This window comes from Mus caroli, unplaced genomic scaffold (assembly GCF_978045245.1).
Source record: "Mus caroli unplaced genomic scaffold, Mus_caroli_1 scaffold_17, whole genome shotgun sequence".
NCBI classification, from domain to species: domain Eukaryota; kingdom Metazoa; phylum Chordata; class Mammalia; order Rodentia; family Muridae; genus Mus; species Mus caroli.
In genome coordinates, this window is record NW_028227272.1 from 7,788,726 (window position 1) to 7,808,140 (window position 19,415).

The following is a 19,415-nucleotide window of genomic DNA, read 5'->3' on the forward strand; positions in this document are numbered from 1 at the left end:
CAACAGCAGCAGCAGCGGGACCTGTTTTAGCACTTTATACACGGTCTGGTGATCTCACCTAGCCAGAGAAGCAGGCAGCTTTGCGACCCCATCAGCTACTGTACAGACACCTGGTTGTCCATTACCTGGCAAACAAGTGGCCAGGCATCCAGCAGTGGTAGAGGACTGGGGCCACTGCACACAGGAAGGAGGGTCTGGCTGGAGTGACGCATCACTGGAATTACCACCTCTTGCCTCATAAGCGCCTAGGCCAACAGGAAAGCTTGACCTTCAGTCCACACACTTCACTTCTGGAAGCTTCTTTCTGCCTGAGATCAGATCTGCCGGACTCCAAACCCCAGGACCCTGTCCCCACCCTTGTTTAGAGCCACTGCTGGAACCTGCTGCCCCACCCTTCAGTGTCTGAGAAAGTTTTTTTGCTCTTCCTAGTTTGGCTGTTTTCCCAGTAATTTTCCTTAATTATTTAATTTCCTGTTATTTTATGATTTCACATATTTTCTTATATACACTACAAATTTATAACATGAAATATCATTAGCTCTAGCATATATACTTGGTATATTAAACACATTATGTTAATATATTCCAGCACATATTAATATTATATATTATAATACTGTATATTAATCTTTTTTATGACAAGGAGATCTCTCAGACCCAACCATTTGTTAGTACAAAAATCCAAAGCTTGCCATTTCTCTTCAGTTAGTAGTTTTCGGCATCTACTTGTTCATAGACACCATCTACATGCCTCAGTTGTTTTTGGGGGAGAGCACAGAGCCATCGTGAGGGTAGAATATGGGTGCCAAACACCAGCTTCTGTTATTCTAGCTCAATGTAGCGCATCTTTATCTGTTTCAAATGATCTATTAAAATCCGAAATCCAGCAACTGAAGAGATGGCTAAGTGGTTTAGAGCCCTTTCCAATCTTCAAAAACACCCGAGTCTGGTTCCCAGTATCCAGGTTGGTAGCTACAACCACCTGTCACTTCAATGTCAGGGAATCTGATGCCCTCTTCTGGTCTCCTTGGGCACTTGCACACATGTGGTACATGCATGCAAGCATGTACCCATCCATACACGTGCAGACACACAGATACACACACAGACACAAGCATGCACATACCTACCTACACAAATACAATTAAAATATTTGTAAAATACAAGATCTGGGGTCATCAAGAAGACCAGGGGAGCTTTAGGAGGCCACCTGCTGCCAACACAGTAGAGGGACTTCTACCCCAGGCACCCATATGGTAGAAAGAGAACCAACTCCCGAAAGTTGTCCTCTGCCCTCCATATCCAAAGAATGGCACCTGCTTGCCTCCCCAGAGGCAAAAAATAAATACATAAATAAATAAAGTTTAAACATATTTATGTTTTAAAGAGAAAAATGGACCTTCTTGATGGCTCAGTACTAAGGCCTGTCTCAACTTGGGCCTCTCGCGCCCAGCATGGGCAGGCCCGTGCCCAGCTCACACAAGCACACTGGCTTTCAAACTCCGGCTCTTCTGCTTGGGCTGGCAGATCCATCTCCTGGCCTCCTCAATTATTGTCTTTGATGGTGGGACCAGACCCCAGTGCTTTATCCATGCTAAATGCCCACTCTACCACTGAACTCTGCCCTGATATTCTGAATGAGAGTTTACATTCTTTCTCATACTATATTTGTTTTCCCAAGCTACCAAAACAATACCAAAGACTGGTTGGCTCAATCAATAGAAAGTTATTTTCTCCACCCTTATGGGCTGGAGGTTCAAAGCTGAGGTGTGCAAGACCCCAGCTTCGAAGAGAGGTTCTGGCCGGGCGTTGGTGGCGCACGCCTTTAATCCCAGCACTCAGGAGGCAGAGGCAGGTGGATTTCTGAGTTCGAGGCCAGCCTGGTCTACAAAGTGAGTTCCAGGACAGCCAGGGCTACACAGAGAAACCCTGTCTCAAACCCCCCCCCCCCAAAAAAAAAAAAAAAAAAAAAAAAAAGAAGAGAGTCTCTAAAAGGACGGTGGAAAGCAATGGAAAGACACGGGGTCTCAACTTATGGTCTTCACATGTGTGTGTGCGCATGCACACACACACACACACACACACACACACACTACACATACACAAATAATTTTTATTGTTTAATAATAATTTAATAATTTATTTTTTTGTTTCCATGTACTGACTATGGATAGGTTATAGAAAATACATTATTAAAATAAGTTTCATCTGTTCTTTCATTTTATTTTATTTTATTTTAAAGATTCATTTATTTTACTTATATGAGTACATTGTAGCTGCCTTCAGACACACCAGAAGAAGGCATCAGACCCTATTACAGCTGGTTGTGAGCCACCATGTGGTTGCTGGGAACTGAACTCAGGACCTTTGGAAGAGCTCTTAACTGCTGAGCCATCTCTCCAGCCCCTTTCATTTTATTTTTAATTTATTATTAATATGTGCACATATGTATATGATATGTGTGTATGTAGGCACACATGTGCCATGGCATTAGTCAAGGTCAGAGGAGTTCTTTCCTTCCACCTTGGGATTTGGGATCAAATTCAGATTGGCAAGATTGCATGCAAAGTCATTTATTCACTGCGCTCTCTCACAGGTCCATTCCTTTCCTTAAAACACACACACACACACACACACACACACACACACACACACACACTTCTTGTCATTTAAAAATGGAGAATGGGGGTTGGTGAGATGGCTCAGTGGGTAAGAGCACCCGACTGCTCTTCCGAAGGTCCAGAGTTCAAATACCAGCAACCACATGGTGGCTCACAACCATCCGTAACGAGATCTGGCGCCCTCTTCTGGAGTGTCTGAAGACAGCTAGTGTACTTACATATAATAAATAAATAAATCTTTAAAAAAAATGGAGAATGACTGCAGGACAGGAATGCTATATTCTCTTTGATTTAAATATAAATTTGATTATATTCATCATAAGTAAGGACCTTCTTTGAAACAGAGAGATCTAAAATGAAGTCAAATGAAACCCCTCACTGTAATGACTTCAAGGTAAATCAAATAAGCCCTTTCTTCCTCAACTTGTTTTTGGTTATGGTGTATCATCACAGTAATAGTAATCCTAGCCAGGTGGTGGTGGCCAGGTACTTTTAATCCTAGCATTTGGGAAGCAGAGGCAGGCAGATTTGAGTTTGAGGCCAGCCTGGTCTACAGAGGGAATTCCAGGACAGCCAGGGCTACACAGAGAAATGCTGAACGGAAAGACAAAAACAAACAAACAAACAGTAGCCCTAAATAAGACAATACGTATACATACATACACACACATACATAATTAATGTCCAAATCAGGTGTACATCTTGAAATTGTTTCTCAATTCTCTAACATAATTTTTAGAATATTTCAGAAGCCTCCCTTGCCCTGCTAACACCCGTCATATGTACTACTTATCTATTTAATCCTAAAACACAGGAAGGAGAGGCAGGAGCTCTCTCAGTTTGAGGCCAGCCTGGTCTATCTATAGAGGGAGTTCCAAGCTAGACAGGGATAAACTAAGAGACCCTGTCAGGGTGGGGGCTGTTCTGTGGGTTAAAAACCATGCTGAGTGGGTATGGAGACAGAGGCGTGCATCTCCAGGGGGCTGCGAACTGTGAGAGACTCTCCCTCAATAAAGCGAAGGGAGATGCTTGACATCAGCCTCAGGCCCCCATTTACATGTGCACACACAGCATATGCACATGCACACGCAAGAACATACCTGCACACACAACACACACAAGTATATGCATGTAAGTCTCACACACACACACACACACACACACATACACACACACACACCCCAGACAGGAAAAACAAAAGGAGCTGCCTTTGCCCGTGTGGCTTGGTGTCTCAGTGCTAAGGAAGAGACTGAGGAGGGGATGATGTGAGGCCATAAAAGGCATCCCTGAGTTCTGTGGGGATTAAGTACCCATAGGGAAGCTGGCCACTGCAGTCAAGCCGAAGCCACCGAAGCAGCCCTAAGAAAGCTGCTCACAGCAAAGATCTGAGGCCCCAAGGAATAACCACTCTGTACATAGAGGCAGGAAGATTACAAGCTCAAGGCCAGCCTTGGCTACATAAGACTATGTCTCAAATAAAAACAAAAACAAAAAAACAACCCAAAAAACAAAACAAAAACCACTGGGTGTAAAACTCCTGTGACCAAGTCTAACACAGTTGTTCCAGGTTCGTGAATACAGTGTATCTAAAGCTCTCAGCAAGCTAGGGCATCTACATCTTATGGATTTACATCTTATAGATGAGGAAATTCCAGCTTGGGGACGGTATGTGTAAGTCCTAAGTCTGCACAGCTGCCAAATGTTAATGTTGGGCTCTTACGTGGCTCCAATCTTTTGTCGGAGCATCTTCAGTGGTCCACTGGCTTTAGCCCCATCTTGCTTCAGTAGCCCCTGTCCCTTGGAAGCCCCCGAGGCTTGGGTCAAGAAAACAGGACATTCTGAGCTAGGCTGAGCTGCAGATCAAAGCCCTGAGATGGGTCTGGGGAACAGCTCTTGCCTGATCTCAAAGCAGCCCCAGCCTGATAGATACATGGTGGCTGCCTGATCTGAAAGCAGCTCCAGCCTGATAGATACATGGTGGCTGTGAACACATGACTGAGGCTGCATTTGCTCTTGGGGGGGGGGGGCGGACTGTGAGCAAATGTCTACTTGCCTCAAATGAGGTACAGAATAGACGGAAAAAGCAATTCCATTCAAGTCTAGCTTGGTAAACCAGTGAGCTTATTTGGCTTTCTGACGGAAGCATGGCTGAGGGATTCCTTACAGGAGCGCCCGTGATCTCCATCTCTCATCACAGAAAAGTCTTCAGGCCAGCACGGATACTGACTCTCCTGTAGCTGCTCAGCTGATCTCCTTTCAGACAATCTTCCATCTTCTATACACACCAGAGCAGTGGTTCTCAGCCTTTCCAACACGCAGCCCTGTCGTACACTTCCTCATACTGTGGTGACCCACAACCATAAAGTTATTTTCCTTGCTACTCCATAACTGTAAGTTTTGCTACTGTTGTGATTCATAATGTAAATATCTGATGTGCAAGATGGTCTTAGGTGACCCCTGGAAAGGGTTATGGGACCCCACCCCAAAGGAGTCACCACCCATAGGCTGAGACCCTCTAGCTCCTCCAGAGGGTGAGGAATAGCTGGGGCAGAGGTGCAGGACAGAGTGGCTGGGACCTCAGATGAGAATGTAATGACTCTCCCCATCCCTTCCATCTGTAAAAGGTCATAGGCCTCTTCTTGAAGATCTCTTGAGGATAGTAGCAACTGCTCTGATAAAGATGGCAATGTCTGTTAGGCTTGGAGGACAGCAGTCCACCACATGCAGGGATTCATCTCCACTGTGATTGACAGTTATCCAAGGATGAGAACGTCTTCTTTTCTCTTTTCTTTTCTTTTCTTTTCTTTCCTTTCCTTTCCTTCCCTTCCCTTCCCTTCCCTTCCCTTCCCTTCCTTCCCTTCCCTTCCCTTCCCTTCCCTTCCCTTCCCTTCCCTTCCCTTCCCTTCCCTTCCCTTCCTTCCCTTCCCTTCCCTTCCCTTCCCTTCCCTTCCCTTCCCTTCCCTTCCCTTCCCTTCCCTTCCCTTCCCTTCCCTTCCCTTCCCTTCCCTTCCCTTCCCTTCCCTTCCCTTCCCTTCCCTTCCCTTCCCTTCCCTTCCCTTCCCTCCCTTCCCTTCCCTTCCCTTCCTTCCCTTCCCTTCCCTTCCCTTCCCTTCCCTTCCCTTCCCTTCCCTTCCCTTCCCTTCCCTTCCCTTCCCTTCCCTTCCCTTCCCTTCCCTTCCCTTCCTTCCCTTCCCTTCCCTTCCCTTCCCTTCCCTTCCCTTCCCTTCCCTTCCCTTCCCTTCCCTTCCCTTCCCTTCCCTTCCCTTCCCTTCCCTTCCCTTCCCTTCCCTTCCCTTCCCTTCCCTTCCCTTCCCTTCCCTTCCCTTCCCTTCCCTTCCCTTCCCTTCCCTTCCCTTCCCTTCCCTTCCCTTCCCTTCCCTTCCCTTCCCTTCCCTTCCCTTCCCTTCCCTTCCCTTCCCTTCCCTTCCCTTCCCTTCCCTTCCCTTCCCTTCCCTTCCCTTCCCTTCCCTTCCCTTCCCTTCCCTTCCCTTCCCTTCCCTTCCCTTCCCTTCCCTTCCCTTCCCTTCCCTTCCCTTCCCTTCCCTTCCCTTCCCTTCCCTTCCCTTCCCTTCCCTTCCCTTCCCTTCCCTTCCCTTCCCTTCCCTTCCCTTCCCTTCCCTTCCCTTCCCTTCCTTCCCTTCCCTTCCCTTCCCTTCCCTTCCCTTCCCTTCCCTTCCCTTCCCTTCCCTTCCCTTCCCTTCCCTTCCCTTCCCTTCCCTTCCCTTCCCTTCCCTTCCCTTCCCTTCCCTTCCCTTCCCTTCCCTTCCCTTCCCTTCCCTTCCCTTCCCTTCCCTTCCCTTCCCTTCCCTTCCCTTCCCTTCCCTTCCCTTCCCTTCCCTTCCCTTCCCTTCCCTTCCCTTCCCTTCCCTTCCCTTCCCTTCCCTTCCCTTCCCTTCCCTTCCCTTCCCTTCCCTTCCCTTCCCTTCCCTTCCCTTCCCTTCCCTTCCCTTCCCTTCCCTTCCCTTCCCTTCCCTTCCCTTCCCTTCCCTTCCCTTCCCTTCCCTTCCCTTCCCTTCCCTTCCCTTCCCTTCCCTTCCCTTCCCTTCCCTTCCCTTCCCTTCCCTTCCCTTCCCTTCCCTTCCCTTCCCTTCCCTTCCCTTCCCTTCCCTTCCCTTCCCTTCCCTTCCCTTCCCTTCCCTTCCCTTCCCTTCCCTTCCCTTCCCTTCCCTTCCCTTCCCTTCCCTTCCCTTCCCTTCCCTTCCCTTCCCTTCCCTTCCCTTCCCTTCCCTCCTTCCTTCTGTTCTCTCCTCCTCTTTTCCTTTAGACAAAGTCTTATTACATAGCTCAGGATGGTCCAAAACTCTCAGTCTTCCTGGCCTCGAGTCCCCTGACAGACGACAGATGTGGGCTAGGCTGTGGGCTAGGCAAGCCGCACTTCTCCTGCTTCCTCAGTTATGGTTCTGACTATGGAGGACAAACGCAGGGCTAAGAGCCTCTTGTGAAATACACAAGACTACTGGCTGTGCTGGCGACGCAGCTGCTCAGCAGAGGCCTGCCTAGCATGGGCAAAACTCTGGTTCCACTCAGTCAAACACCACAAAAACTGGGTCCTGTGGTCCAAGCCTGAAGTCTCAGCACTTGAGCAAGGAGGGAAGTAAGTAATACCTGTTTAACATTCGGTGATTTTCCCCTAAATAGAACCATTTAAAAAGGGACCAGTGTGTTACTGTCAAAAATGAGAAAGCAACATCTGGCTCATAAGACAAAGGGAACTGAGGCATAAATGCTTAGAAAACAACACCTGTAGTTCTGGAGTGTCAGCTGTCTGAGATGGGCCAGTAAGCGTTCTCTCTGCATGTAAAAGGCAGAACCCAAGCTGGGCGTGGCGGCGCACGCCTTTAATCCCAGCACTCGGGAGGCAGAGGCAGGCGGATTTCTGAGTTCGAGGCCAGCCTGGTCTACAAAGTGAGTTCCAGGACAGCCAGAGCTATACAGAGAAACCCTGTCTCAAAAAACCAAAAAAAAAAAAAAAAAAAAAAAAAAAAAAAAAGGCAGAACCCGCCACAGATAACACAATGAAGCTGGGTATTCAGCAGTCAGTGAGGCCTGTGCTTTGCTTTTTTGTTTTCGCAGAAGGGGAAATTCTCTGTGTTCCACCTAGCCTCATTCTGTAGAATTCGCCGGAGGTTCTCCTCTCCCTGGCCAGGAAACTCCCTGTGGGCAACTAAGTTTCACTTTGTTTTTAGGCTTAAGCCTCTCCCGGGAATTCCTGGGAAGCAGCTGACCCGGCTCAGCCTCGTAATTGCTGGCTGTGCAGGAAGGCCCTGCTGCAGGGTGTCTCCTCCCAGGCCTCTCTCTCTACACCCAGCCCCAGCAAGCCACGTCTTGTCCCAGTGCTTCTGGCATTCTGGGGAAGTGGGCACAGGGCCAAGCCGGCCCACAGCAGGCCCAGCTGGGCCCCAGAGAGCCCTTACTTATCTTTCTTGTTAATAAAAATCTGAGAACCTCCAGCCAGTCCCACTGGGAAGACCCTGGACCAGATGTCACCACAGAGAAAGAAGGGGCCCAGAGAGAGGATGTGGGTCGCCAGAGGAGAGAGCAAGACATCCTGCCTGCTTGTCAGGGAGAGAGAGTAAGGGCCTGGGAAAAGCAGGCTCCTGGCTATAAGTGCAGGGCTCCCAGCTGCCCCTGTGGCTCAACCTGCAGGCAAGATGCCTGCAGCCTCTGCCACCTTCAGTAGCTGACTTACCCACTGACTGCTCAAAGTGTGTTTTCCACTTATCACCCCCTCCTGTGGGCTCATAAGAAAAGCAAAATCTAGGCCAGGCGGTGGTGTCTCATGCCTTTAGTTCCAACACCCAGGAGACAGAGGTAGGCAGATCTCTGTGAGTTCGAGACCAGCCTGGTCTACAGAGTGAGTTCCAGATCAGCCAGGGCCACACAGAGAGACCCTGTTTCAAAAAGCCAAAAACAAATAAAACAACAACAATGACAACAAAACAGAAGCTCAGGTTCAAAGCAACTATTGCATGGTGACACTCTCTCGGGTGACTTTGAGGCTTGTACCTGTTTGTACTCCAGGGTCCTCATCTGTACATTAGGGGTTGAGTTTGGGAATATGCAGTGTTTAGTAATCAATTCATGCTAAGTGCCAGACAGGGCCTCATATAGCCCAGGCTGGCCTCAAACTCAAAATGTAGATAAGGAAGACCTTTGAGTTCCTGATTCTGACTCTATCTCCCAAATCCTGAGATTACAGATGTGTGCTGCTGTGTCCTCTCTATGCAGTCCTGGGGATGAAACCCGGTCCTCTTGCATGCTAGACAAGTGTTCTACTAGCCTGCCACTTTTGAAATTTCCTGTCTATTATTGTTAGCACCAGTGAGGTAACAGAGCTATCTGGGTTTCTGCCAGTCACTGCCTTTCTCACCATCTCCAGCAGTGGGATGCAGGAGACCCACCATGAAGCCGAGGAGCTGAGGCTCAGAGAGGTGAAGTCACTGGCTAAAATCCAAATGTGGCGATCTGAGTCTTCTCTAAACTTACCCATGTTAGTAAGGTAACCAGTGAGCAGGTAACCCTGTGCCCATTACTTGATGGGTTCCCAGTTCCATGAGGTTTGTTTGCTGATGACCCCATTTTTCAGATGAGGAAAAGTGAGACACAGTGGTTAGGTTAGCCCTCCAGTAGGCAAGGCTAGATTTGAAGTCATTTCTGTGGTATGCTGCTCACCTCTCCCCACGTCCTCCCCTCAGTCAGGTATATATATATATATATACATACATATATATATATATATATATATACATATATATATATATATGCTCCTGTTTATCTCCCTGCCAGCCCCAGCTCTGGAGTTCTGGACCTACCTATTCCAGGCCTAGACCACTAATGAGAGGCAGGAGCTCTGAGGACGCACAGTGATGGGCAGGTCTGTGAACAGGAGCTGTTCAGAGCCATCAGGCTCTAGGCTCTAGGGCAGCTGGCCCAGAGCCCTGCTTCCTTCTGCCTCTCTACACCAAAGCCAGCTTACTTCCTCAGCCTGGTCCTTCAGCAGCAGAGACAGCCTTGCCATCTTACTATTCATTCATTATATCTTATAAAGAGCCTACTGTGTACTGACTGTTCTGTAGGCTCACCAGTGAACGACTCAGTCTGAGTCCTGAAACGGAGACTGAAAGCTAATGAGATGCCCTTAGAAAACACAATGAAAGTCCATTGACTGGGAAAGAGAGCAAGGGTATGAAGCTGAGATCTGAAAGATGGTGTGGAAGAACCTTTAATATAAAAGAAATGACATGGGCCAAAGATGAGAGGGATGAAGGAGCTCGGTGTCTCGGATGGAGGGGAATCGCTCTGCTGAGGTGAAGTGAGGGAGTTCCCACACTTCAGCTTGTGTGCAGGACCAAGAAAGTTAGCAGTCCCTAGCTTCCCAGCTCCCAGGGGGATATCCCAGCCTTATCTGCCCCAACCAAGTTATTTCTTCCTGGCTTCCCAAGTACCTTGGGCCTCAGAGGTCTTCAAACTCTTTGTGGAGTTCCTGGTGGCCATCATGGAGTGTCCCATCCTCTCTAGACTCTTTTTGGGGGGCAGTCAGTACACCAGTTAGCACCTTTGTGTTCCTAGCCAGTTGTGTCTGGCTTCAAATCCTGCCTCCAGGACAGCACATCGGAGTATTTAAGTCTTCTGGAGTGTTGAGTTCCTCATGTCAAATGGGTCGGTATGTTTTTATTTGACGTTCTTTTGATGTTGTTGAGTGGACTAAACAGAGTACTGCACTTGGTGAAGGCTTAACTAAGAGGTTATTGAGTCCGCAGCCCTGAGGACGGGACCTGGTTTGTCTGGCTCGTGGCTCAAGGGCGCAGCAAGATACATGATCGGTGCAGAAGGGTGGATGGATAGAAGGATAATGATGGAATTGAAAGAAAGAAAGGAAGGAAGAAAAGAGAAGAGAAAAGAAGAGAAGAGAAAAGAAAAGACGAGAAAAGAAAAGAAAATCATTCGTCTCTGCCTGTAATCTCCGGGCGTTGTACCACACTCTTACCGCTGTGCGCCTCAGTTTCCCCTCTGTCGTTGGGTTGACCCTCGAAGAAAGAGGACGCCAGGCGCAGGCCCAGTACTGCCGGCACCCAATAAGCGCTCAAGGAAGCCTGGCCTCCCGCCCTCTCTGCCCCAGCTCCGGGAGCCGCCAGCCGAGAAACACTACCCACCCCCTTACTTACACCCCCTCTGCCCATTGTGCGCCTCGGGGCCCAGAGCGCACGTGACTCCACCCAGCCCGCTCCGCTCCTCCCCGCCGTCCCAGCGCGATCTCCAGTTGGTCGCACCAGAGCGCCCCGCCCCCAATCAGGGCGGAGCCCAAGCACCTCGCCCCCTGCTGATCGGGCTCTGGCGTCTGGCGAGGGCTCCGCGGCCCGACCCGGCTGGCGCGCAGGCGGAGCCGGGGCGGCGGGGCTGCTGCTGGCTAATTGCACAGGACTCCGGGCCGCGACATGGTGAGCAGGGATGGGCAGAGCAGGCGGGTAGGGGGAAGGGACGCGCCGGATGGATCGGGGTGCGGCGCTGGCGGGTCGGCGCGGCAGATGCCGCGCGCGGGCGGGGGCTCTTTGTCCTCCGCCGCGGGATTGGGACAAAGGAGGTAGCCGGCGGCGGAGGCTGTTTGGCTGGGCATCTGCCCCTCTCCGTGACCCACGGTTCTATGTCCTGCGCGGATCCTCCGGGCTGCCCGGAACACTCACTCCGCATTGACGGGGTTCCTGGCAGCGCCCCAGCGTGGTCAAGATGGGATCGAGGGGAGCGGGGGCCCAGGGAAAATCTGGCGCTCGTTTCATTGGTGGGGAGACTGAGGCTGAGCCGCAGCGTTTGGTCCCAGGTCGGGTCGGCAGTGATTGCGCGGCGTGGGCTTGAATGGGTCTCTGGGACCCCCCCCCCCCCAAGGAAAAAAAACCGGGGTCAGGCGGACTTGATTTGTCTTCAGCTGTCGTTTCCTCCTCAGCTGTCGCCCCCTGAACAGGCCCCTACTTCCCTAGCGCCTCGCCTTGCTCCTTCGGTAGAGTGGGAGAGACGCGGCGTCGCCTGGCACCGCGCCTGCACACCGCCTGCGCTCAGCACGCGGGAGCTGCTGGGGCGCTTGTCATTAGTGTCCAGTCCTCTCGACCCAGGTCACCTAGACTATGTCCTAAGGAGGGGGTCAAACACAGACTCATTGCGCTCAGCTTTCAGGAGAAAGAAGACAGGTCAGGCATATGACGTTTTAGAATCAGGTTTGAAATCGGTTATTTAGAATCGGGGCTTCCTGGATATCTGCACCTCCACTTTTTAAACTGTGTGACCTTGGAGACCGAGTTAACTTCTCTAAGCTACAGATTATTTGTCAAGTAGGAAGAGCAGTCACTCGGTTCTAGGATTGTTTTGAGGCAGAAGTTTTGGAGAGATCCACATGAGATGTTGGAGCTCAAAAGTGTGGCACCAAGGAACTTTTCAGCATCGACTACTATATCACTGCCAGAGTTGTATGGCCAGATGGGACCCTGACGAGTAGGGGCAGGATTCAGACTTGGACTATGAGATTGCAGCTCACCTTGGGCAGTTCCCAAACATCTTAGTCTTAGTTTCCTTTCCTGGCATAAGAACTGGGAGCAGGGTGGCATCTGGAGCACATTTCTCTTCTGGAGGAGGAAGGGAAGGGGAGAGGACAATGGGCACAGCCATGGTAGATGTTCCCTTTCCTTTCCTGTTGCTGTTGGCCCTCCATCGAAGCTCTTGGATGGCTGAAGCCCTCGGTGATGGTGCCTTTGGGGTTTGACCAAGCGGAACCCTGGGCAGGAAATACTTCTGGTCTGGGGTCCCCTGAAGAGGACACTTGGAAGGTGGCTTTACTGGAGGATGGAGCAGTGCAGGAAGCCCCTGGGTGTTATTGGCCCTGAAAGCAGGGCAGTATTTCTGACTGCCTTGGAGGCCAGGGAGGTGGAAGCTTTGGATGGAGTGGCAGGGTGGTGCCCAGCTGAGTACAATAGCACTGGTGATGTGCCCAGTTAAGTGAAGAGTAGGCAGAGGATGTCCCCAGAGAAGAGGCTATTTGGGACATGGGTCCAGGCCAGGCTTTGTGCCCTAAGGTACAAGAGGTTACAGAGAAAAAGGCAGGACATTAAGGACAGCCTGCTGTGGGTAAGAGTGGTGGGAACCTGGCCTGCCTTGTTGCCTTCTGGGTGGGGTGAAGGGTTAGCTTTGGGATCCCATGAAGAGGTAGGGATAACAGACGCCTTTCCAAGGAAGACCTAAAGGAGACTGTGAATTTTAGGAAACCTCTGCCCAGAGGTCACCACACTGTATGTCATTTTGAGACCAGTGTGTTCTAGGACCAGTTACCCATTGCTCTGGGCCTTGAGAAACCAGGCCAAACAATTCTCAGCCAGTGCAGACTGAACTGGCTATGGAGTGCCCAGACCCACATTGACCAGTGCTCACCTAAAAGTTGTCACTGCAGCTGCTTCCAAACAGGGGACATGGGATAGTCTGTGCTCTAACTGACCCTGTGCCTCAGTTTCCTCATAAGCAGAATGGGATGATCAAGGCAAGTAGAGAGGAGTAAGGTGGATGTGATGGCATAGCTTTGAGGTGGTCCTGGAACTTCCCTCAGCTGGGTTAAGTTATGCCTGACCCATGGGCCTTGGTGAAGGAAATGGGGTGCTCAGTGGTTAGTTATGCAGAGGGTTGTACAAGCCAGATGCAGGGCATCCCAGCATCCTCTGGGTTCTGCTTCCCTGTTACCACCTACCTTGCCCCAAGCATAAAGAGTTACCTTGGTTTTCAACCTATGGGTTATAACCCCTTTGGGAGTAGAACAAAACTTTCATATGTGGTTACTTAAGACCACCTGGAACACAGATATTTACATTGTGATTCATAACACTAGCAAAATTACAGTTACAAAGTAGCAAGGAAAATAATGATATGGTTGGGGGTGACCACAACATGAGGAATTGTATTATAGGGTCGCAGAATTAAGAAGATTGAGAACCACTGAGTTAGCTGTCAGACCTGCCATCCTCTACTGCCGTGCCTTGCCCCTGCCCTGAACTTGGGTTACAGCCTCTATTCCCCCATGGCTGCTTCCTAGCAGGCATCTGGGAGAAGTCTGGACTTAGGGAGCTGGCTCAAAAATAGGGTCCTCTGGTGGACCCCATGAGAGCCAGCTCTCTTTTAGCTCATCATCACATACCTGGCCTTGGTACAGTCAGTCTTTATTGAGTATGTATGCGGTAGAGCATAGCTGCGAACTTGAGGGACAGTGACCTTTTCTTGGTCTCTCTGGAGGGCACAGGCCAGAAGATGACAGCCAGGGTACTACTCTGTAAATCAGAACTGCAGAGAGCTGAGGGCCTTAGGGAAGATGGGTGCATGTAGGGGTGTAGGTGCTGGCCAGTGTGGGAAGAGTCTGGAGTCTTGAAAGCAGCTCCAGGAGTCACTGCTGAGAAAGTGCCTAGTTCAGTCCTAAGGACAGAGGCCACCACGGGGCAGTTCATGAAGTATGGGTGGTGGCCAGGCCTGCAGGGGATGCTGGGGCAACCTCAGGAGCCCTCCCTTCTGAGGCCACCATGTCTGGCCAGGAGTCAGATTTTTTTAGATCACTTCTCAGGAAACGTTTGCTAAATGAAAAAAGAAACAGAAGCCCTAATGGAGGCCACAGAGCAGGCATGACTGGCTGGGTCAAAAGTCATTGTTTTGCGCTTAGAGGTGAGAGGCATATACCTGGCTCTGTCCACCTCCAAGCCTGGTGGGCATAGTGGGCAGGAGTTTGAGGTCATGCCTGCTCTCCTGGGGTCCCTCTGGGCTTGAGCTGCCTCAGTTTCTTCATTAGTCACAGAACAGCTGTTCCCCTTAGATCATGGTGCCATTGTTTGACTTTCCACTTCCGATCCCAGAACCACCCCAGACCCCAAACACAAACTTCCCTTTCTGAATTGCCACTGCCTTGCCTTCTGGTCCAGACCACAGGAAGACGTGCAGGTGGAGGCGGAGTGGGTGTCCTGTGTGGGCTGGCTGTGTGGGCTTGTGGGAACTGATGGAGCTAGCAGAGCTCTCTTGGGACACGCAGCTCTGGGAATGTGGGGAAGCCAGGGCCCAGGCAGCCAAGCCAGGGGAGGAAGCTTCCCTGGCTTTCTGGTTGAGAGAGGCTTCCTTCCTGGCTGGTGTAAACTAGGTCAGAGTTTCTTCCTCCACCTCCATGTGGGTGCCATTTGGGGCCAAGCTGTTCTGCACTAAGGTTTTGGGAACTCTCCTATGCCTTGAAGGGTATGGAACAGAATCTTTGGACTCTGCCTGCCGAGCGTGGCCAGGTGCACAGTTGAACCCACTTGAGACCTAGTGATCAAAGGTCAGGGAATGGAGCACCCTGGTCAGGAAGAACTATGTGACCAAAGGTCTGGGCCCAGAAGGACAGTGGAAGGCACATGGCTGGAGAGGAGTGAGCGGGAATGAGGAAGCACTTGGACACATTCTGTGTTCTCTGATTGCAAGAGTGGACGGGGAGCCAGTTGAGAGGGAGCTGGGCAGCTCAGACACTAGAGACTAAAGATTGAGAATCAGAGGATGCCCCCCCCCCCTTGCCTGGAGCTTCCCTGAAGACTGGCACAGGCAATGAGGATGGTATTCCTTGGTCACGAGGCCTGGTTCCTGGACATTCCATGGAATTGATTGGCTGCCTGTGACCTTTAGGCAGACCTGACTCCTGGTAGCCTCCATGGTTGAGTGAGAGTCATTTCTAACTAAGGGGATTATTACTCAAGGATGCAGCAGGTCCCATCACATTTGGAGTGTGAATCTTACAGTGCCATCTACCTGGGTGACATGAATGGCAAGACTTTGGGCATTTATGGCTTCCTCAGTGTAGGTTGTGCCTGGCCTGTGCAGGACATGCCTATGGGGTCTTCATCCCTCTCACTACTCTAGTGTCCACTACTGACAAGCACTAGTAAGAAAGTAGGTGCCTGTAAGAGACTGGAGCAGCCTGCTGCTGACTTCAGCACCTGGGAGGCCTCAGTAGCAAAGCTTGGGGCTAGCAATCCTTGGGGCTGTGGCTGGCTGAGCTCTGGGGTACCGCTTAAGAGGAAAGCTGGAGTCCAGGTTCTCCGGGCCTTGGGTGCATCCCACAACTTCTCTCTCCTTTACCACTCGCAACCTTGGCTAAGGATGAGGACTGGGACCTGGAGTTGTCTGAGATCAAGGAGCTGGGAACAGCTCAGCTCTCCATGTCCTGGCATCACTCCCTCAGCATGTATGAGTCCAGCTGGCACTCTTAACAGGGTGATGTACCAGGCTCTCTCTCCTGCCTTCAGAGGCCTAGCAAGGCTGCTCCCACTGTGGTAAATGCTCATAGCACCTGGTCCCTTGTGCTCCTGATGTGATCATACCTGGACTATTTTAGAGTGTTGACCTCTTGACAATTTGGTTTCTGTACTAGATGGTAAGCTATATACAGAAGGAGCTAATTCCCTCACCCATCCCTCCTGTCTTTCCTGAAGCTTCCCCAGTACCTATGTCTTCCAGGACCTGTGTGCCCTACATCCATAGACTTCTTGAAAAATGGGGTATTCACAGACAAGCTGTGGCTACATGGGGCAAATCTGTCTGCTGTTGTGACTTTTCCCCTGGGTTCTAGAAGCTCAGACGCTGGAGACTTTGAAGATTGAGACGTTCTGTGTTACCCGATTCTTCCACAAGAGCTGATGCTGTGTGTCTGCTTCTGGATCCTTCCTCTCTAGCCTTCTGGACCAGGACTGGATACACACTCGTAGCTCATGCCTGTGATCCTAAGGCTCAGAAGGCTAAGGCTAGAGAATCATGAGTTTGAGATGGTCTGGGATACAGAGTGAGCCTCTGTCTCAAAGACAAACAAAAAACAATGTATACCTTCAGCAGAACCAGACTAGTGGCCAGTCCTCTTATAGCTTCTGCCTCAACCACCATGGTGCCCATTTCCCTTTCCACTCACAGCAGAAGCACCTGGGTGGCAGAAGTAGCTGGGGGAAGTAGGCTGGGTAAGCATCTGGGCAGACACAGTGGAAATTCAATCCTATGGTTGTCACTGGGTTGTCCCCTACAGAGCCCCTTGTATAGTCTCTCCTGGCTTTGTCTTTCAGGACTGTCCTGTGCAGCCCGAATTCCAGCCTCGTTGAGCCAGGCACACCAAGAGCTTTCCACCAAAGAAGCCCCTCCAAGCACTGACCATGTCTATTATGGACCACAGCCCCACCACCGGGGTGGTCACGGTCATTGTCATCCTCATCGCCATAGCTGCCCTGGGGGCCTTGATCCTGGGCTGCTGGTGCTACCTGCGGCTGCAGCGCATCAGCCAGTCAGAGGATGAGGAGAGCATCGTGGGTGATGGCGAGACAAAGGAGCCCTTTCTACTGGTGCAGTACTCTGCCAAGGGGCCATGTGTGGAAAGAAAGGCCAAGTTGATGACCGCCAACAGCCCAGAAGTGCATGGCTGAGCTGGGCTGCGAAGGCCAAGGCCATGGTTCTGTTTGCAGCCAGCCCAGAAGCACTGAGAGGGTGGAAGCAGACATGTTGCTATGTGAGAGGGGTTGACACTTGCTGGCATGGTCTCCTTGGGCTTTGTCATCGCATGCACTGGCTCCAGGTCCCAGCTCTTCTGGCCTTCCGCCTCTGCCTCCTGGTGGGCTGTCCATTGCAGGCAGTGGGCAGGCCTGACCTTTTGCTGGGGCTCCTGGCCCCTTAGCGCTTTCCTTACTTGAATGTTTTAGCTGAGCCTGTTTTTGATGGAGCTACTACTGTAATGCGTGAACTAACCAACCTGTGAACTGTAAATAGGCCCGGAAGCACGTGCTTAAGCCTTTTTGCTGATTTTTTTAAAAATACCAGATGGAGCCCGTGGACTGGCTTGATATAATGACTGTACTCACGTAAGCTGAGGTATGACCATGGAGGGTCTTGGACTGGTCAGGCCCCAGTTGCCCTTGGCAGGGTGCACTGAGACCTTAGCGATGCGTATGGAAAGGAGGTGAAAGGTTAAGAAGCTGGGGTGTTGGGGTAATCTCAGCTTGCTTCATAATGGAGGAAAACCACACCCCACCCCTCCCTTTCTCTAGTTCAGCTTTGTTAAAAGAACAGTGTGTGTAGACGGCGGAGTCACTGCAAGGAAGCTGTTGCACTTGCTTGGAAGCCTGTGAAGGATGAGACCTCATGAGTCCTGAGGGTTGCCAGGCAGCTTGGCAGAGCAGTCTCTTGCCCTTTGGTTTTGAGCATGCCCAGTACACCCCTTCAGCACAGGCTTTGCAGAAACTGCTCTGGTCCTCTGCAGACACCAGAGCCTGTGGAGGTTACTTGAAGTCTGAAACCCAGTTGGCTCAAGAAGGCAAGGTTTTGTTTTTGTATTTAATATTTTCTGCACTGGAATGGGGTTTGGGGGTAGGAGTGCCCCCCCACATCCCCACACCCCACCTTTTCACAAGTGAGCTTCCTTTCTTCTCCAGTGGGTATTGGGTTTTACTTTGATCCTTGGGGTTTTGTAGTCAGAGCTTCCTGACACAGCTCTCAAGGCACTCTGTGCTATAGAAGGTCATTTCTATTGTGCACATAGCATTTACAAGAGTCACCAGGAGTTCAGGTTCAGGGCCTGGTTCTCACAGGTAAGGGAACCAGCAACATGTCTCCAGGATATTTCTTATGTCTATAAGCTTGCTCAGATGTTAATCCCATCACCATAAGCATTCTGAACCATTATGATTAAACCTGACTATGCTGGTACCCTTGGTGATGAATCGGTAGCCAGCTAGCCCTGGCAGCAGAGAGCTCCAGGCAGTCTGGAGACAGCTTTGAAAAGCATGTGAAACGGATCCATTTCCTAGAACCCAAGGGAGGAGCTGTAGGGAAGGAACACTTCTTTTTAGCAGTGTATACCACTATGGGGTTGGGAGGCAGATGTTACACACCTTAGTTACACAGAGGTAGTCAAAGATGGACTGGCCTCGGGCAGAGGCTACTAAGGAGTTCTTGGATGTGTGTTAGTCCTGGGAGCAGTGACTCTGTAGGTCTAGGAGGGGAACAGAAAGTATCAAAGGATCTACCTGAAGTTGGCTGACGCTGAGGGGCTCTACTGATTCCCACCCCACATCCACCTTTCTACCTCCTACGTCTTGCAGCCAGCAGCCTAAACACTGCTGATCCTTTTCTCCACCATCCATGGATCCAAGGCCAGCTTGGATCTATACCGAAATTTGAGCTGGTTCATGGCTGCATGGTCAGATGCAGGCCGCAGCTTGTACTATGCTGATGAAGTTGGCTTTTCAAACAGACATCACCACATTCTTATCAGTTACACTTTGGGGGAGGTTCCTATCACCCCCTGTTGCCAGGGGGTCTTTCAAGTTTGAGTCAGTCCATCCAGAGAGGGATGAGTAAGTTCAGGTACTGTGGGGCATTGGTGAGGTCATATGGAGAACGAACACCTATAGAACTGTTGAACACCTATAGAACTGTTGAACAACCATGCAAGTCTTCCCTGTCCTTGGTTATCATTGGCTACCTTTTTAAGTGTCCACCAGAGCCATACACTCCAATGGTTAATAAGTCATAACTTCTCTTCAGATTTTTTTCCCAATAGTGTAACTATTGTGGGTTGGGGTCAGGTCTAATGATGGTTAAGAAGCTAGCCTTTCGTCCTGGGGAGCTTGCAGGAACTCCAAGGCTAAGCCACTGAAGCAAGAACTGACCTTCCTAGATATATGTTCAAATGGACTGTGCTACTGTTGTGTCTCAAAGCTACCAGTTTGTGCAATAAGTGGAAGGGATGCCATTCCTGATCAATAAATGCTAAATGACATTCAA

The 19,415-nt window shown here is 50.6% G+C and overlaps 1 protein-coding gene across 1 annotated transcript; it reads left to right on the forward strand.

Annotated features, from left to right (window-relative positions):
- The first annotated feature begins 10,921 nt into the window (after window positions 1-10,921).
- On the forward strand, window positions 10,922-19,415 carry Snn (stannin). Its single transcript, XM_021184571.3, has 2 exons — window positions 10,922-11,059; window positions 16,706-19,415. The coding sequence occupies exon 2, from the start codon at window positions 16,793-16,795 to the stop codon at window positions 17,057-17,059; it is 267 nt and encodes an 88-aa protein (XP_021040230.1). The 5' UTR covers window positions 10,922-11,059; window positions 16,706-16,792; the 3' UTR covers window positions 17,060-19,415.

What these genes read in the sequence shown, in the direction of transcription:
- Snn (XM_021184571.3), top strand. Translation starts at nt 16,793, where the DNA reads ATGTCTATTATGGACCACAGCCCCACCACCGGGGTGGTCACGGTCATT.